General features: G+C 32.3%; 1 protein-coding gene across 1 annotated transcript in view; it reads right to left on the bottom strand.

Moving 5' to 3' along the window:
* The window catches only part of LOC144842619 (ATP-binding cassette sub-family C member 5-like), a 104,249-nt gene that overhangs the window by 18,693 nt on the left and 69,451 nt on the right, over nt 1-16,105 (bottom strand). Inside the window, exons 10-13 of the mRNA XM_078699078.1 lie at nt 8,675-9,016; nt 7,965-8,234; nt 7,007-7,210; nt 340-583 (exon numbers count right to left, since the gene is read on the bottom strand). Of these exons, the coding sequence (XP_078555204.1) occupies nt 340-583; nt 7,007-7,210; nt 7,965-8,234; nt 8,675-9,016 (1,060 nt within the window). The remainder of the gene's footprint in view (nt 1-339; nt 584-7,006; nt 7,211-7,964; nt 8,235-8,674; nt 9,017-16,105) is intronic.

Genomic DNA, 16,105 nt, shown 5'->3' on the forward strand with positions numbered 1-16,105 from the left:
AACGATTCCATTTATTAATCAAAATCCTAAAAATGATGCCTTTTTGATCTAAATTAGTACATATATATCTCTCCAAAAATGTACTTCAATCGCAAAACCAGTCATAACAATAACATTTGCACAAAAGTACAAAATAGGTGGCGCTGTTTATTATTTCAAAAGCAATAGTATAAAAAAAATATTTCCCAAACGTGAACAGATTTTTTTTTTCGTACACGGAAAAAAGTACTATTAAACGATCGTTTAATAGTGCGTACTATTGCACGCCATGTGACCCACAATCGTCAATTTAAATGACAGGAATTTATTTAGGTGTTATATAATACAGAATAAACTTACTTTCTCCTTCTATTGGTTGTCTTTCTTCCTCTATTTTAATTCCATTCTTCATACTTTCAAATTTCTGTAGTTGTTCATGTGTTAACCTTTGTTGACTTAAATTGTTGTTGTTCTTCTGTTTGCTATTGTATGATCTCATAAGATCAGCATAATCACCATCTAGTGCAATCAATTCCTGATGGCAGCCAGTTTCACTGATTCTACCAGACTTCATTAGTATAATCTTATTGCAGTGGCTCAAATACTAAAATTAAACATTTTAATGATTTTATTTTTATTGATAAAACTTATAACTTAAAGGATCGAATTGATACATTCTCATCTTAGCATAAATGTATAAATAACGAAAAAAGAGAAACACAATTCACCTATAACATTGTAAAATAAACATAAAGTTAAGAGTTAAATTGTCGAAAAACCCTGTCATAACATCCTTACCATGGACTTTCATGGTATTTTCTATTATTGATTGAATAGCAATTATTTTGTCCCGAGTATGGTACAAATGCAACAGCTATTACCTATTACCTAAGCCTGTCGACTTTGAAGTGAATTGTGGTGAGTCAAAAAGTCTCAAGGATTTCACAGTAAAAGTGGGTATGTCTGGAAAAAAGGTAAATTTCAATATAGTACAAGATATCATTGAAAAAATTCAATGACTGCAATTGTTAATTGTTACCAAATCAATATGGTTCACAAATTGCATCATCATAGTTTGTCAACTAATTATGTACAAGATATTGAATTTTTTTTTAGATTAATTTTCTTTTGAAACATTAAATGTAATTCAAACTAAATAATATTGTTAATATAATAACTAAAAAAAAACTAAAAATATATAACTTTAATTAAATATCATTTTTGTTTTTAGCCTAGGTCAAGATATCTGATTAGCAAGTTCTTGGCTTGGGTTGCAACACAGACAAATTGAAATTATTAACACTCATCCAAATATCTTAGCAATACTCAATAGAAATACACTGGCAATTTTTAGGCCCTGGCGCCCTATTTCAAAATCCTGGATCCGTGACTGTTAATTCTAAACTTTAACCATTTTAAAACTCAGTGAAATTCAACGTCGAATGGTAATTGTTGTCTCATAAACAACAGAGAAATAAAAAAAAATGCATTTGACAATTGACAATTTTTTAACAACGTGCATAAATTTGAACTTGAATAATAGGTTTGACAAATAATTTCCTTGCTGGTGAAGGTTATATATTTTTATCATTTGGTAAAAACAACTGATGACATCAACTACAATTACCCACTTATTACTCATCAAATGTTTTCACCAAAAAAAATTATTTAGAAACAAATTTTGAAGACTTTAAAATTACTCTTTCAATTTAGACCTAGACATTATCAAACACAACAGTGAAAGTGGCATTCACCAAAAAACCAAACATAACAGGCTATGGCGTTATAGCATATGTTACTAGCAAGGTCACATTACAAACCGTGGAGAAAAAAATTAGGTTGCATCATTCAAATTGTTTCTAGTTTTGTAGTAAAAAACATTTCCCCCAGGCTCTTGTTGTTACGAAAATAAGCAGGACTGTTACAACCGCTATATGTAGGAAACGCCAGCTAATGTTGAAACAACTGTTAATGTAGAACAATCCACCGCTAAGGTAGTAATTAAAACCTCCAGTTAATGTAAAACACTAACCGCTTATGTAGTAAATCAAAATCAATACCAGCTAATGGAGAATGGTTAACATCAAGCAAAAACCATCCTCATAGGTGACCAGCTCTCTTAAGGGACCACCTTTATTGAACAACAACTGTGTTAAAGGACCGCTTCTCATAATCGCCCACCTCTAGGAAGTGCCCACCTCTCTTATCGACCACATCTCGAGACAGTGACCACCTCTTTTAAAGGACCTGTTCTAGACATAGCTGATCTTCGTCCAGTTTCATGTCAATGAGTATCTCCCGGCCCCCTGATGGAATATTTTTTGCAGTGGATTGATAGCCTACAGATTCCAATTCACTACGATAGTAAAATTAAACTTTTTAATATCTAAAGCTTAGATCACACTGTATTAATTTGGTTAAAATAACCAAGTTGTATCAGATCTCCCAAAATATTGTCCATATTCTAACATTCATTTGAGGTTTTAAGATTAAGGTAACTAAAATCCTAATATTATTTGTATTGATATAGATTATATAATTATGTCGAAATAAGTAAACTAGTGGTTTTTTTAAATCATTGATTTAGATGGAAAAAAATGTTTATTGATCATCTCTTACAGGCAATGCTAACATAACAGTTAATGTTGACAGCTGCATAAAAATACTGCTTATTAATTTCATCATGTTTCCGTTTGTTAAACTGTAAAACAAACATACACTATATATGGACAGGTGGTTATTACAAAATAAAACATCTTCATTTTCTATCAATCATTATTTTTATTTTCTAACAAACGTTTATGACTTCACAAAAGAGACTTAAGTGGTATCAATTAGAGAGGATAGTATGAGTGCCTGCAACAAAGTCAGATTAAGTCAGAATTCCTGCAAACAAAGCAAAATTATGTAGATTCCAGCAACCAAAGTCGAATTAGGTTCCTGCAACAAAAGTAGAATTAGGTAGATTCCTACAACCAAAGTAAAATTAGGTAGATTCCTACAACCAAAGTAGAATTAGGCAGATTCCTGCAACCAAAGTAGAATTAGGTAGATTCCTATCAACCAAAGTAGAATTAGGTTAGATTCCTATCAACCAAAGTAGAATTAGGTAGATTCCTACAACCAAAGTAGAATTAGGTAGATTCCTATCAACCATATTAGAATTAGGCAGATTCCTACAACCAAAGTAGAATTAGGCAGATTCCTGCAACCAAAGTAGAATTAGGTAGATTCCTATCAACCAAAGTAGAATTAGGTTAGATTCCTATCAACCAAAGTAGAATTAGGTTCCTGCAACCAAAGTAGAATTAGGTAGATTCCTACAACCAAAGTAGAATTAGGTAGATTCCTACAACCAAAGTAAAATTAGGTAGATTCCTACAACCAAAATTAGGTAGATTCCTATCAACCAAAGTAGAATTAGGTTAGATTACTATCAACCAAAGTAGAATTAGGTAGATTCCTACAACCAAAGTAGAATTAGGTGGATTCCTACAACCAAAGTAAATTAGGTAGATTCCTGCAACCAAAGTAGAATTAGGTAGATTTCTACAACCAAAGTAGAATTAGGTAGATTCCTACAACCAAAGTAGAATTAGGTAGATTCCTACAACCAAAGTAGAATTAGGTAGATTCCTGCATGCAACCAAAGTAGAATTAGGTAGATTCCTACAACCAAAGTAGAATTAGGTAGATTCCTACAACCAAAGTAGAATTAGGTAGATTCCTACAACCAAAGTAGAATTAGGTAGATTCCTATCAACCAAAGTAGAATTAGGCAGATTCCTGCAACAAAAGGAGAATTAGGTAGATTCCTACAACCAAAGTAGAATTAGGCAGATTCCTGCAACCAAAGTAGAATTAGGCAGATTCCTGCAACCAAAGTAGAATTAGGTAGATTCCTACAACCAAAGTAGAATTAGGTAGATTCCTACAACCAAAGTAGAATTAGGTAGATTCCTATCAACCAAAGTAGAATTAGGTAGATTCCTGCAACCAAAGTAGAATTAGGCAGATTCCTACAACCAAAGTAGAATTAGGCAGATTCCTGCAACCAAAGTAGAATTAGGCAGATTCCTGCAACCAAAGTAGAATTAGGTAGATTCCTATCAACCAAAGTAGAATTAGGTAGATTCCTACAACCAAAGTAGAATTAGGTAGATTCCTATCAACCAAAGTAGAATTAGGCAGATTCCTATCAACCAAAGTAGAATTAGGTTAGATTCCTATCAACCAAAGTAGAATTATGTAGATTCCTACAACCAAAGTAGAATTAGGTAGATTCCTATCAACCAAAGTAGAATTAGGCAGATTCCTATCAACCAAAGTAGAATTAGGTTCCTGCAACCAAAGTAGAATTAGGTAGATTCCTACAACCAAAGTGGAATTAGGTAGATTCCTGCAACCAAAGTGGAATTAGGTAGATTCCTATCAACCAAAGTAGAATTAGGTAGATTCCTACAACTAAAGTAGAATTAGGCAGATTCCTGCAACCAAAGTGGAATTAGGTAGATTCCTACAACCAAAGTAGAATTAGGTAGATTCCAGCAACCAAAGTCGAATTAGGTTCCTACAACTAAAGTAGAATTAGGCAGATTCCTGCAACCAAAGTGGAATTAGGTAGATGCTTGCAACTGATAAATTACAATACTAAACAAAACTGGATCAGGTAAAGTCAGATTAGGTGTATGCCTACAACCAAAGCCAGATTAGGATTAAGTGGATGCTTGCATCAAACCAAATTAGGTTGAAAGACAGGTGAATGTCTGTATACAAAAGCTGGATAGGTGGTGGCATTGTGGGCAACCAAAGTACAGTAGAACGCCTATTGAGGGGACACCTTCGAGACCTAACAAATTGTCCCAGTAATATAGTACAATTGTATGAAGGTTTGCTTAAGACACATCTGCTAGATACCCACATCACTGAGAACACCTGTAAGTTATGTACTGGCTGGTCTATGCACCTTAAATTGCTGGTAAACGGAAGCAGTGATGTGGGTTCGATTTTGTTTTGTTTTTTATTCAGTTTTTATCAAATTTATCAATAGTATTTAGGTTTAAGGGGAATATGTTTCATGGTTTTCACAAGCGCCTTGAGCACTTTAGTGGATATGTGCGCTGTATAAATCTTATTGTTATTATTATTATTATTGCATGGTGAAGGTACAACACGTATAGTTCTGAAAAGAACTTTTGAGTTTCTCAACGTTTCGATCAATATACTTTTACCCCTCCCATTTGGTGTCCCCAGGGTAAGTAGGATCTGGCAGATATATTGATTATTGAATCTTGGCCATATATCAACATAAACCAGACCATTAAACCATTTGTGGGTTTTCACATGTTTAAACTTTGGACTATTATGTGCTGTAGGTAGCCTACATTGCAATGAACTGAACATAATAGCTTCTAGGAAGCCGGACACCTGGTTCAATGTAAGCATGTAATACACTAGAGTACAATTATACAAAACAATTAGCTAGTGGGATAGGTGACATGGCCTACTTTCTAAACAATACAGTATGTATTTTATATTTAGAAATATATAACATTAGTTCGGGTGAGGAAATAGTTTGTCTTTTCTCTATGACTGTTTTTATTATGAATAGCTGATTCATAAAAGACAGTCTGATTGACAGATTGATATACAAACATTTAAAAAACCACAAAATTGATTTTCATTAAGAATATCAAATAGATTATTATAATAAGTAATTGGATGTTGATATGCCATTAACTTTTAATAAAACTGATATAGTACATCTGTTTTTATCATAGACCTAATACATTGTGTGTAAAACAACAAAATGAATACCATATCCAAATAAATAAGCAGAATGTTTTAATGCACTATTGGGTGATATTGAGTTCAGAAGTCAAGTACTATATTATACATTTAGAGGTTTGTAAGGAATATTGGGAATATATGACATCAAATACTGTTAACATTGTGCTATATCATTTAAATAACAATAAATCAAATATCAAGACCTTCACTAAGCTAATAAAAATGAGTTACATAACTGTAGATAGAATGAATTCTAGATCATATTGTAGAATATTATTCAAAATTTATTTTACTGATTTTCAGCTTTACTACTGTATGGCTATAAATAGAATATTATAATTAGCATTATTTTTACATTAGGCCTATATCAAGGTTGGTATTGTGTGTAGTTATTGAAGGCATAGAATTCATTGACAAACTATGTTATGGTATACAAAAAAGATACATTGAATTGTTTGATTAAAGTAAAAGAAGTCATATTACAAAGAAATTATGTTGATCACGCCATGTACACGTCATTTGTTTTACCCATTTAGTCATTTTATTTAGAAATTAATATTCTAAACAAAATATACTTTTATTTCATTCTATGCATTATTTATAGTGTTTGTATTAATATAATCAATAGATCTGACCATACTGATGTGAATGGAAAGTGTTCAAAGTGCTGTTTACCTACAAACATAATACACCTGTGCTTGACAGATTTGTAGAGGGTGTTAAAGGGGGTGCACATGCTAGCTGTTTCTATTTATGAAGGTGAAATCTAAAGGTGAAAACTAGGTTTCTGTTGGTCCCTGAGGGACACAAATATGCTCAGGACAGTAAATGCTGCTAAACAAGTCTGCCAACACCTCATAATAGTCAGCAAATAATCTTAGATCAGGATATGTGGTTAGTTTCACAGATTAACAGATATAAACTTTAGTTGAACAAAGTGTGTGCCATACTGTGTTTTCACACATGTTCTTGCATTATTAAACTAAAAGCAGTTTGAAATATTTATTATTATTTCAAGGTGTCAAAGTAATGGATGAATACTTGAATTGTCAGATTAACTTGAAATGACCAATAGACAACTATTAAATTGTGCATGCTTAAAGGTAAAACATTAAAATAAAGTTATCAATCATGTACCAGTGGAAATGACTATACAGTATCAATAAAAATCCTGCCAAAAGTTTCCTATTTTTCTATCGGTGTAAATCCACTAAATTAATTTTAACAAAAATGTTACCTGCAATTGATGTGTGACAAACACAACAGTTTTATTTTTCAGTTCTTGCAATATCAGGTGAGTAAAGAGGTGTTGGCCCACATGAACATCCACTGAACTTAACGGATCATCTAATAGATAAATGTCATGGTCTGCATATAGTGCTCTTGCTAAACTTATTCGTTGCTTCTGTCCACCACTTAGATTCATCCCTCTTTCACCTATCTTTAAACATAATTTTTTTTTACAACTCAATATATGAAAACTTAAAAGTTACTAAAAATGAGAGCATTCATGATATAATATCCTGCTCGTGTTTGAACTGTATACATAATTGAACATATTTGGAACTTATTATTACTATTCAATACAAAAGCATTTCAATCATGTATCCGTAAAATCAGGGGGACTCACCCTATCACACGGTAGCATTAGGGATGTCCAGATAGCATTTTAATTAAAAAATCATAGTATAAATGAAACCTTTTTTACTGTAGATTAGCCTAAGGGTATGTGACGTTGTTAACTCCGCTCACTACGCCACGTCCCTGGCAATAAGTGTGACGGCTACATATCCCATCGTAAGTAACGCCACAAAACTAACTCCAATGCTTTAATACTTTTTACCTTATTTCAAGATATTCACGCATTTTATGAGATAACATTTTTGTGATGTAGGCTAATCTTTTAAGAACATTCCACAATAAAAATTATATAACTGTTTAGGAGTTAAAATTTTAAAATTAACATTTTGTCCTGAAATCTCCTAAAAATGCTGTCATTTTTTTCTTATGGTTGACTGGTCACAATGTGTCATCTCTGCTGGATGGATTCTCTAGTACTTAGTAGTAGTAGAAAGGCAGGGTGCTTAACATTTGTCTTAATTTTTTAAGAAGAGTGTGCTGTTTTTTTCCTTTCCTTTATTTTAAGTAATACCTCAATCAATAACACAATTATAAAAGATATTTCGAACAATTACCATTGTTTGGTCACCGTTTGACAAGTTCTTGAGATCTTCCAAAAGGCAACATGCAAACAGTGCTTTTTTATAACGTTCCTCATCAAATGCTTTTCCAAAAAGAATGTTATCACGAACTGTTGCATTCATTATCCACGATTGTTGTGCAGCATAGGCAAATGACCCATCTGTTGCAATTTCTCCTTTTGTACATATCATGTGATTCAATATTGCAGACAATAATGAACTTTTACCTGTTCCAACACTGCCACAAACTCCTACTAATGAACCCTACAAGAATAACAAAAATGAATATGGATGGATGATTTGGATACAAACAAAATAGCAAACCGATTATTTCAATATAAAGAGGGTAGAACAAGATAGTAGCCGTTTTAGCTCTTCAAACTAGAAACTACAGTGGTCTGAATCATGATTATTTTTTTGCCATCCTACCTATAGCTAGTAGGCACATTTAATAATTTCATATGCAAATCCTACAGGTATTTAAACATGTTACAAGTGTAGAAAAAGTATGGACTAGGTGTAGGTCTAGTGTAAAAATGAGTAGGGTAAATGGGTGTACTTGTTTACACTGTGTCACGCAATACAGTCAATTGTATGGATGCAAACGATATAACATAATCCCAACTTTATGAAAGTTGACACATTTATTATAATTATTATTATTATTGTTATTATTATTCACAACAATGTCAACTATGACTCACCTTTTCAATCACTAAGTCAACATCAAACAACGTTTCCATCAAGTTTTCTTTTGATCTGATCTTTAGAAATGGTTGGCACATTTCAGTGTGGTCTGCAATGCTATCTTTTATCATAAGTTCTTTTCTATTCGTATGATCATCTTTTTTACTGTCTGTTTCTTGATTAGGCTTATTGTTTATTTTTCCCTTCTCATCAATACATTGGTCTCCATTTACTTCACTAATACCACTTGGGAATGCATCTTTGTTCCAACAAAATATTGCTTTTGATATAGTAATTGCATGTTTTTGATCTTCAGGTTTTTTATTTTTTTTCTCAATATCTTCTAATAATAATATTTCCTATAAAAAAAAATACCCAAAAGCATATGTAATTTTTAGTTGAAAAAAAGAAAGAAATTCTATGTAAATAGTATAGCTTACCAAAACAACCTAATAATATATACTAAACTTGAAATCGTCACTTTGCGAGTTAGTTATCTGCACCACAAACGTTACGCAAGACTGTTTTATAAAATGCGCACAGAAAAAAGATTTAAATGCTATTATGATCTGAATATCAAGAACATTGTTGTCAGTGTGCTCTCTATTTTGTTTCCAAGTACAGATACACTAAATATTGTGTACATACTACATTCAGTGTAGCTTAGGTGAAAATATGGAACCCGCCTTTAATTCTAATTTTTAACATGATGTTGTCATCAAAATGAAAGACGAAGATACCAATTTCGGATGAAAATTGTTTGAGCAACAACATATTAATGTTGAAGAAATTTGGATACATAGAATATAGATGCTCGTTTTTTTAAATGTGATGAACTATGACACAAAATATGAAAATACGACTTTTATAATTCAACTGGCCATATGATGATGTCACAACATCCGATTTGTACATGAATTTGTATCTACAATTCAACAGCTTCCAGAAAACATTTTAATCATGAGTATCACTTTTTATTCTAAAGAGCTATTTATAACAGATAATAATGAAAGAGACAAAAATCCCATATCTTACATTCGTGTGGCCATATGATGACGTCATAACATCCGAGAGGTCAAAATTCTACATGAATTCATATCTACTATTTTTACTATTGCATAATAAGTTTAAAAAATTGGGGGTCACCTTTGATCCTAAAGAGCTATAATAGATAAAAAAAGTTACAATATTTTGTAACTTTTTCAACTAAAACGCGCACAAATGGTTAAAATCAACGTGGTTTAATTTGAAATCTTTTTTTAAATGACTAGGAAAGGCTGGAAAATCATAATTCAAGAGAAAAACACATGATTTTCATGCTCCGTTCATGTAAAATTGCTTGTGCGCCCAGGAATTTTTGCCATGCACAAAATGTCATGATCAGCATAGAAAGAAAAATTAGAAATTAACGTTGCACATTTTTAAATTTTAAATGCGTGTGCGCGCGTAACTTTTTGTGAAACATGCCATTTTTAATCAACAGAATGTTTTCTCTTGATATGACTTAAATTTTCACAAAGTGTCAATAAAAAATTATGCTTGGTTTTTAATCTATGATCAATCATAAACTAGACATGAAACTCGTCACTTTGACGAGTTAGTTATCCGCACCACGACAAACGCCACGTGCACGTCATACGTTGGAATATTGCACACAGATAAAGATTATGGCATTATGACAAGAACTGAAGAATATGATATGCTGTTAGTGCTGAATTCTGTCAATTTTGTGTCATATAGTATATACATGCAAACAGTATAAGCTGTATACATATTACATACAGTGTAGAATAGGTGAAATTACGGGACCCGCCATTTATTCCAATTTTTAACATGGCGACGGTATCAAAATGAAACACTTAGATAGCAATTTCAGAAGGAAATTATCTCAGGAACAACATATTAACGTGTAGAAGAAATTTGAATACGTAAAATATAGATGCGCACCCTTTTAAATGTGATGAACTATTACGCAAAATATGAAAATACGACTTTTTTTATTCAACTGGCCATATGATGACGTCAGAACATCCGATTGGCAAAATGTTTACATGAATTCGTATCTACAATCCAATAGCTTCCAGAAAACGTTTTAATCGTGATTATCACATTTTATTCTTACGAGCTATTACAGATTAAAATTTACTGTAAAGATGAAATTAATGACCCACGTAATTAAAATTTTTAGGCATGATGACGTCATAAAAATTAAAATATTTTTATCTCATGCTAAAGAAAGTTGATTGACCTACACAATATATAAATGTAGGAGAAAAAGGAATACAGATAAGCGTGATGCGCTCCATTGAATGTGATGAGCAATAACGAAAGAGACAAAAATCCTATATTTTACATTCGTGTGGCCATACGATGACGTCACAATGTTTTTTTAGCCTTATTGATGCATGATCCGATATCTACAACTCATCAACTTCTAGATTTTGTAATAAAAATAAACGGTTAACGGTTTACTTTAGAAACTATGACTGTTTAAAAAAAGACATAATTTTGACGATTTTTTAAGCTTTTTCATAAAAAACGCGCACGAATTGTCTAATTCAACGTGTTCGTATGGCGTTATTTAAACTGGAAAAGGTCTAAATTGTTTTCAAAATTACTAGGAAAGGCTTGAAAAATATAATTCAAGAGAAAAAAATATGTTTTGAACGCTACGTGCGCACCGCGCGCGTAAAAAATTGCGCGCCCGTGGGAATTTTTGACATGCTCAAAATGACAGGAAACGCGTAAAAAGTTGATTAGAAATTAATTTTGCGCATTTTGAAATTTTAAATGCGCGTGCGCGCGTAACTTCTTGTGAAACATGCCATTTTTAATCCGTAGAAAGTTTGCCCCTGATATGACTTAAATTTTGTCAAAGTGTCAATACTAAATGACTTTTGGTTTTTAATCTATGATCAATCATTGAAATTCATAAAATTGCGCGTAAGTCACGTTGCGCAACTATGACGTCATTCAAAAATAGGAGGTGCACAACTTCACGTAAATGCCCATATGTTGTCAAAGTTATGAAATGTTATGTTTACACATTTTAGAGGAACACGACTCACAAAAAGGAAGGAAGGAAAGAAGAATAATACAGAAAAACTAGATTTGAACTCGTCACTTTGACGAGTTCGGGTTATCCGCGCAAACGCAACATGCACATATTTTAAACTACATGAACCTCGACAATTATTATGCCATCCTATGACATGAATTAAATATGTTTACAGTGCTGAATTGTACCTATTTTGTAGCATACAGCATATTACAGTATTTACAAAATACATTGTAATTGTTATATACAGTGTAGCATAGACGAAATTACAAGACCCATCTTTTAAATCCAATTATTAACACGATGACGTCATCAAATTGACATTATAAAGATAACAATTTTTGAAGATAATCATCTAAATAATTACATTAATACAAATTTGAAGAATTTTGGGCACGTAAAAGTGAGATGCGCTCTCATTTAAATGCAATGAACTTTTCCGCAAGAGATGAAAATACGACTTTTTTTATTCAACTGGCCATATGATGACATCACAACATCTGATTGGCAAAATGTTCACATGAATTCGTATCTACAATCCAATAGCTTCCAGAAAACGTTTTATTCATGATTATCACTTTTTATTCTGACGAGCTATAACAGATTGAAATTTACTGTAAAGATGAAATAAGGTGACCCACGTTATTTACATTTTTAGACACGATGACGTCATAAAAATTAAAATATTTTTAACTCATGGAAAAGATAGTTGATTGACCTAGACAGTATTAAAATATCTGAGGAAATGGAATACGTATAAGCGAGATGCGCTCTATTTAATGTGATGAGCAATAACGAAAGAGTAAAAAATCCTATATTTTACATTCGTGTGGCCATACGATGACGTCATAACATCCGAGGGGTAATGATTCTGCATGAATTCATATCTTCAACATATCTGCTTACATATTAAATTAAAAAAATTGGGGGTCATGGATGATCCTGAGGAGCTATAATAGATTCAAAATAGGCATAATTTTGACAATATTGTGTAACATTTTCAACTAAAACGCGCGCGAATGGTATAAATCAACGTGTTCGTATGACGTCATTTTAATTTGAAATGATGTCAATCTTTTTCAAAATGACTAGGAAAGGCTGGAAAATTACAATTCAAGGGAAAAAAACATGATTTTCGTACTCCGTGCGCACCATACGCGTAAATTATTTTGCGCGCGCGGGAATTTTTGACATGCTCAAAATGTCATGATCAGCGTAGAAAGTTTATTAGAAATTAATTTTGCGCATTTTAAAACTTTAAATGCGCGTGCGCGCGTAACTTCTTGTAAAACATGCCATTTTTAATCCATAGAAAATTGACCTATGATATGAATTATAATTTTATTAAGTTTCATGAAACAATATTTGTTGGTTCTAAAGTTATGATCAGTTATAGAAATTCATAAAATCGCGCGTAACTTACGCAACGCGGATCTGACATCGTCCAAAAGCTTGGCTGCACATCTACACTTCAATGTCAATCTTTTTACCAAGTTATAGAAAGTTATGTTTACAAGCAATAGAGATATGCTGGTCACAAAAATCCGGGAAAGAAAGAAGAATAACAAAGAAGATGAAAAAGATATTTACAATCACATGGGTTATCCTGCAACTAAGTTGCGGATAACCAAAAATATTGATCTCATACAATAACAAGGAGTTATCCGCTTGGTATACCAAGCGGATAACTAAAAATCATAACATGTACTGTAAGTCATGTTGTGCAACTATGACGTCTTTGAAAAATAGGAGGTGCACAACTTCACGTAAATGTCATAACATTTTTAAAGATACGCGATGCACACAAAATGGGGGAGAAAGACAGAAGAAGTTTCTTGCACATCAACAGGTACAGGTCACGCCATACGTTGGAATGTTGCGCACAGAAAAGAATTATACCATTATGACCTAAAAATATGTTGCTAGTGCTGAATTCTGTCTATTTTGTGTTATATAGTATACTAGAGGGTGAGCTCGCGTAGACGATGGTTCTCGGAATGATAATGAAAAAAGGTTTTAGAAGGACTTTCTGACTTTGACGTTTTCTTTCGGTTACCATTACTGAAATACTTGATATTGGTAAAACTAACCTTACCAGTAGGGCCCTTGTAGTGCGGAGGTGGGGAGGCGGCGTTCATTTGAGGGAGGTGCTTATTCGAGGGATACGTTTAATTTTTTAGTTTTAATAATATGGTAACATTTATAATCAAATAAAATCCTCTATTAGATATGAAAAGTGGTAAAAAAGAATAACAAATGCTTGGTAAATTGTAGATAACAGTCTGATGAATTCTACTACAAATAGTATAATTGTGTTATAAATATAATACAAAATGTGATTATTATTCTAAGTGATGTTTTATTGGGAAGGTGTTCTGTGTTTATTCAAATAAATACCATCCTATTTGGTATAAATAATACATTATTTAAAACTAACTTCTGCGACAGAGTGGGTCGTTTCGGCCTAAGAGGGAAGACGTTTAGACGGCTTGCAACATGTGGGTCCTAACGGTACACAGATAGCCCACAGTTATTTCTGCAAGCTTACTCAATAACTCGGCTATCAGGGCTTTACTCGATTTCAAACAAAAGGTCTTATCAATTAATTTTATATACCATTCCCCACAATATACTTGGATGCTTAATGGCGTATATTTAATCTGCAGTATAATTTTTATTTTGCTACTGCACACAGGCGGTCCGAAAATAAACAAAAAACTAAAATGGCTATCGCCACCAACCAGGAAGTTGTAAGGTGAACCCATGGACTCACCATGAACCCGGAAATTACTTCCACCTCGCACAGAAAATCTGATGAAATCAGAAATTTTGTTTCAAAACTCTTTAATATCTTCCTAAGATAGAAATATGGAACAATATCGTAATCGTGGAAACTAATGTTATCAAACCTACGTTTCGCTGTACATTTAAGATAGATAAGGTAGCTATCCAAGGCGGAGATTTGTCCCAAAGTTTTTCCATTTTGTTTACCTATGTCAGAATTAACCATAATTTATATATAGATACCGTATACACAGTATAATTATACTGTATACATACTACATACAGTGTAGAATAGATCAAACTGCCGCCTTTAATTATAATTTTTAACATGATGATATCATCAAAATGAAACACAAAGTTCGGAAGAAAATAATCTGACAACAACATATTAACGTGTTGAAGAAATTCGGATATGTAGAATACAGATGCGCGCTCTTTTAAATATGATGAACTATGACGCAAAATATGAAAATATGACTTTTATAATTCAACTGGCCATATGATGACGTCACAACTCTGATGTGCAAAATTTGTACATTAATTCGTATCTACAATTTAACAGCTTCTAGAAAACGTTTACATTATGAGTATCTCTTTTCATTCTGTGGAGCTACAACATATTGAAATTTACTGTAATGATGAAAATAAGTGACCCAAGTTTTTCATGCTTATGAACATGATGACGTCATCAACATTTAAAAGATGGTAAATCATCCGAAAGATAATTGATTGACCTAGACAATATCAAAATATTGAGGAAATTGAGGTACGGATAAGCAGAGATGCGCTTTTATTAAATGTGATGAGCTATGACAGAAGAGACAAAAATCCTATATTTTATATTCGTGTGGCCATACGATGACATCACAATATCCGGTTAGCCATATTGATTTCTACAGCTCATCAACTTATAGAATATGTATTTAAAAAAAAAAAATTCTCCGTGTACTTTAGAAACTATGACTGTGTAAAAAAAGACACCAAAAACGTTCCCAAATTATAGCTCCATGGTTCATGCAAAACAATTATGTTTTTAACACTAAAAAAAACGCAAATGTAAAATATACAAAACTTTTAAATGAATGATGAACCATAGAGATATTATAGTTCACTATAATATCTCTATGGATGAACCCAGTAGTGAGTGCATGGCTTTTAATCAATCAGTCAATCAAACATTCTATCATGCATGGTTTATTATTACCTCATTCAGCAGGCATTAATTAGAAAATATCATGTCTATTGGGACATATACACATTAATATGTACAGTGAATCAGTGTTTTCATAAGTAATTGCACATTTATTTTATTGATTTGCATTGTTTGCAGACTTCTCTAGGAAATCTACTGTACTACTTATTTTTTTTTTAAATATAATAACTTAATATTTGGAATGATTGATTTCATTGATTGCATTTTGGATGTCAGCACGCAACAATCGCCAGTTGCATTAAAACAAATCATGGAAGGGCTCGGTTCTAGAGGCTAGGCATAGCATAGATTAGGTGATAGAAAGCGTATTGTGATAAACAATTTTCATTGTTGCTGTAATTTAAAACATAACATTTGAATTTACCATTGCGGTTTCTTATATTACTATTCTGT

The sequence above is a fragment of the Antedon bifida genome, chromosome 5 (genome assembly GCF_963402885.1).
Source record: "Antedon bifida chromosome 5, ecAntBifi1.1, whole genome shotgun sequence".
NCBI classification, from domain to species: Eukaryota; Metazoa; Echinodermata; class Crinoidea; order Comatulida; family Antedonidae; genus Antedon; species Antedon bifida.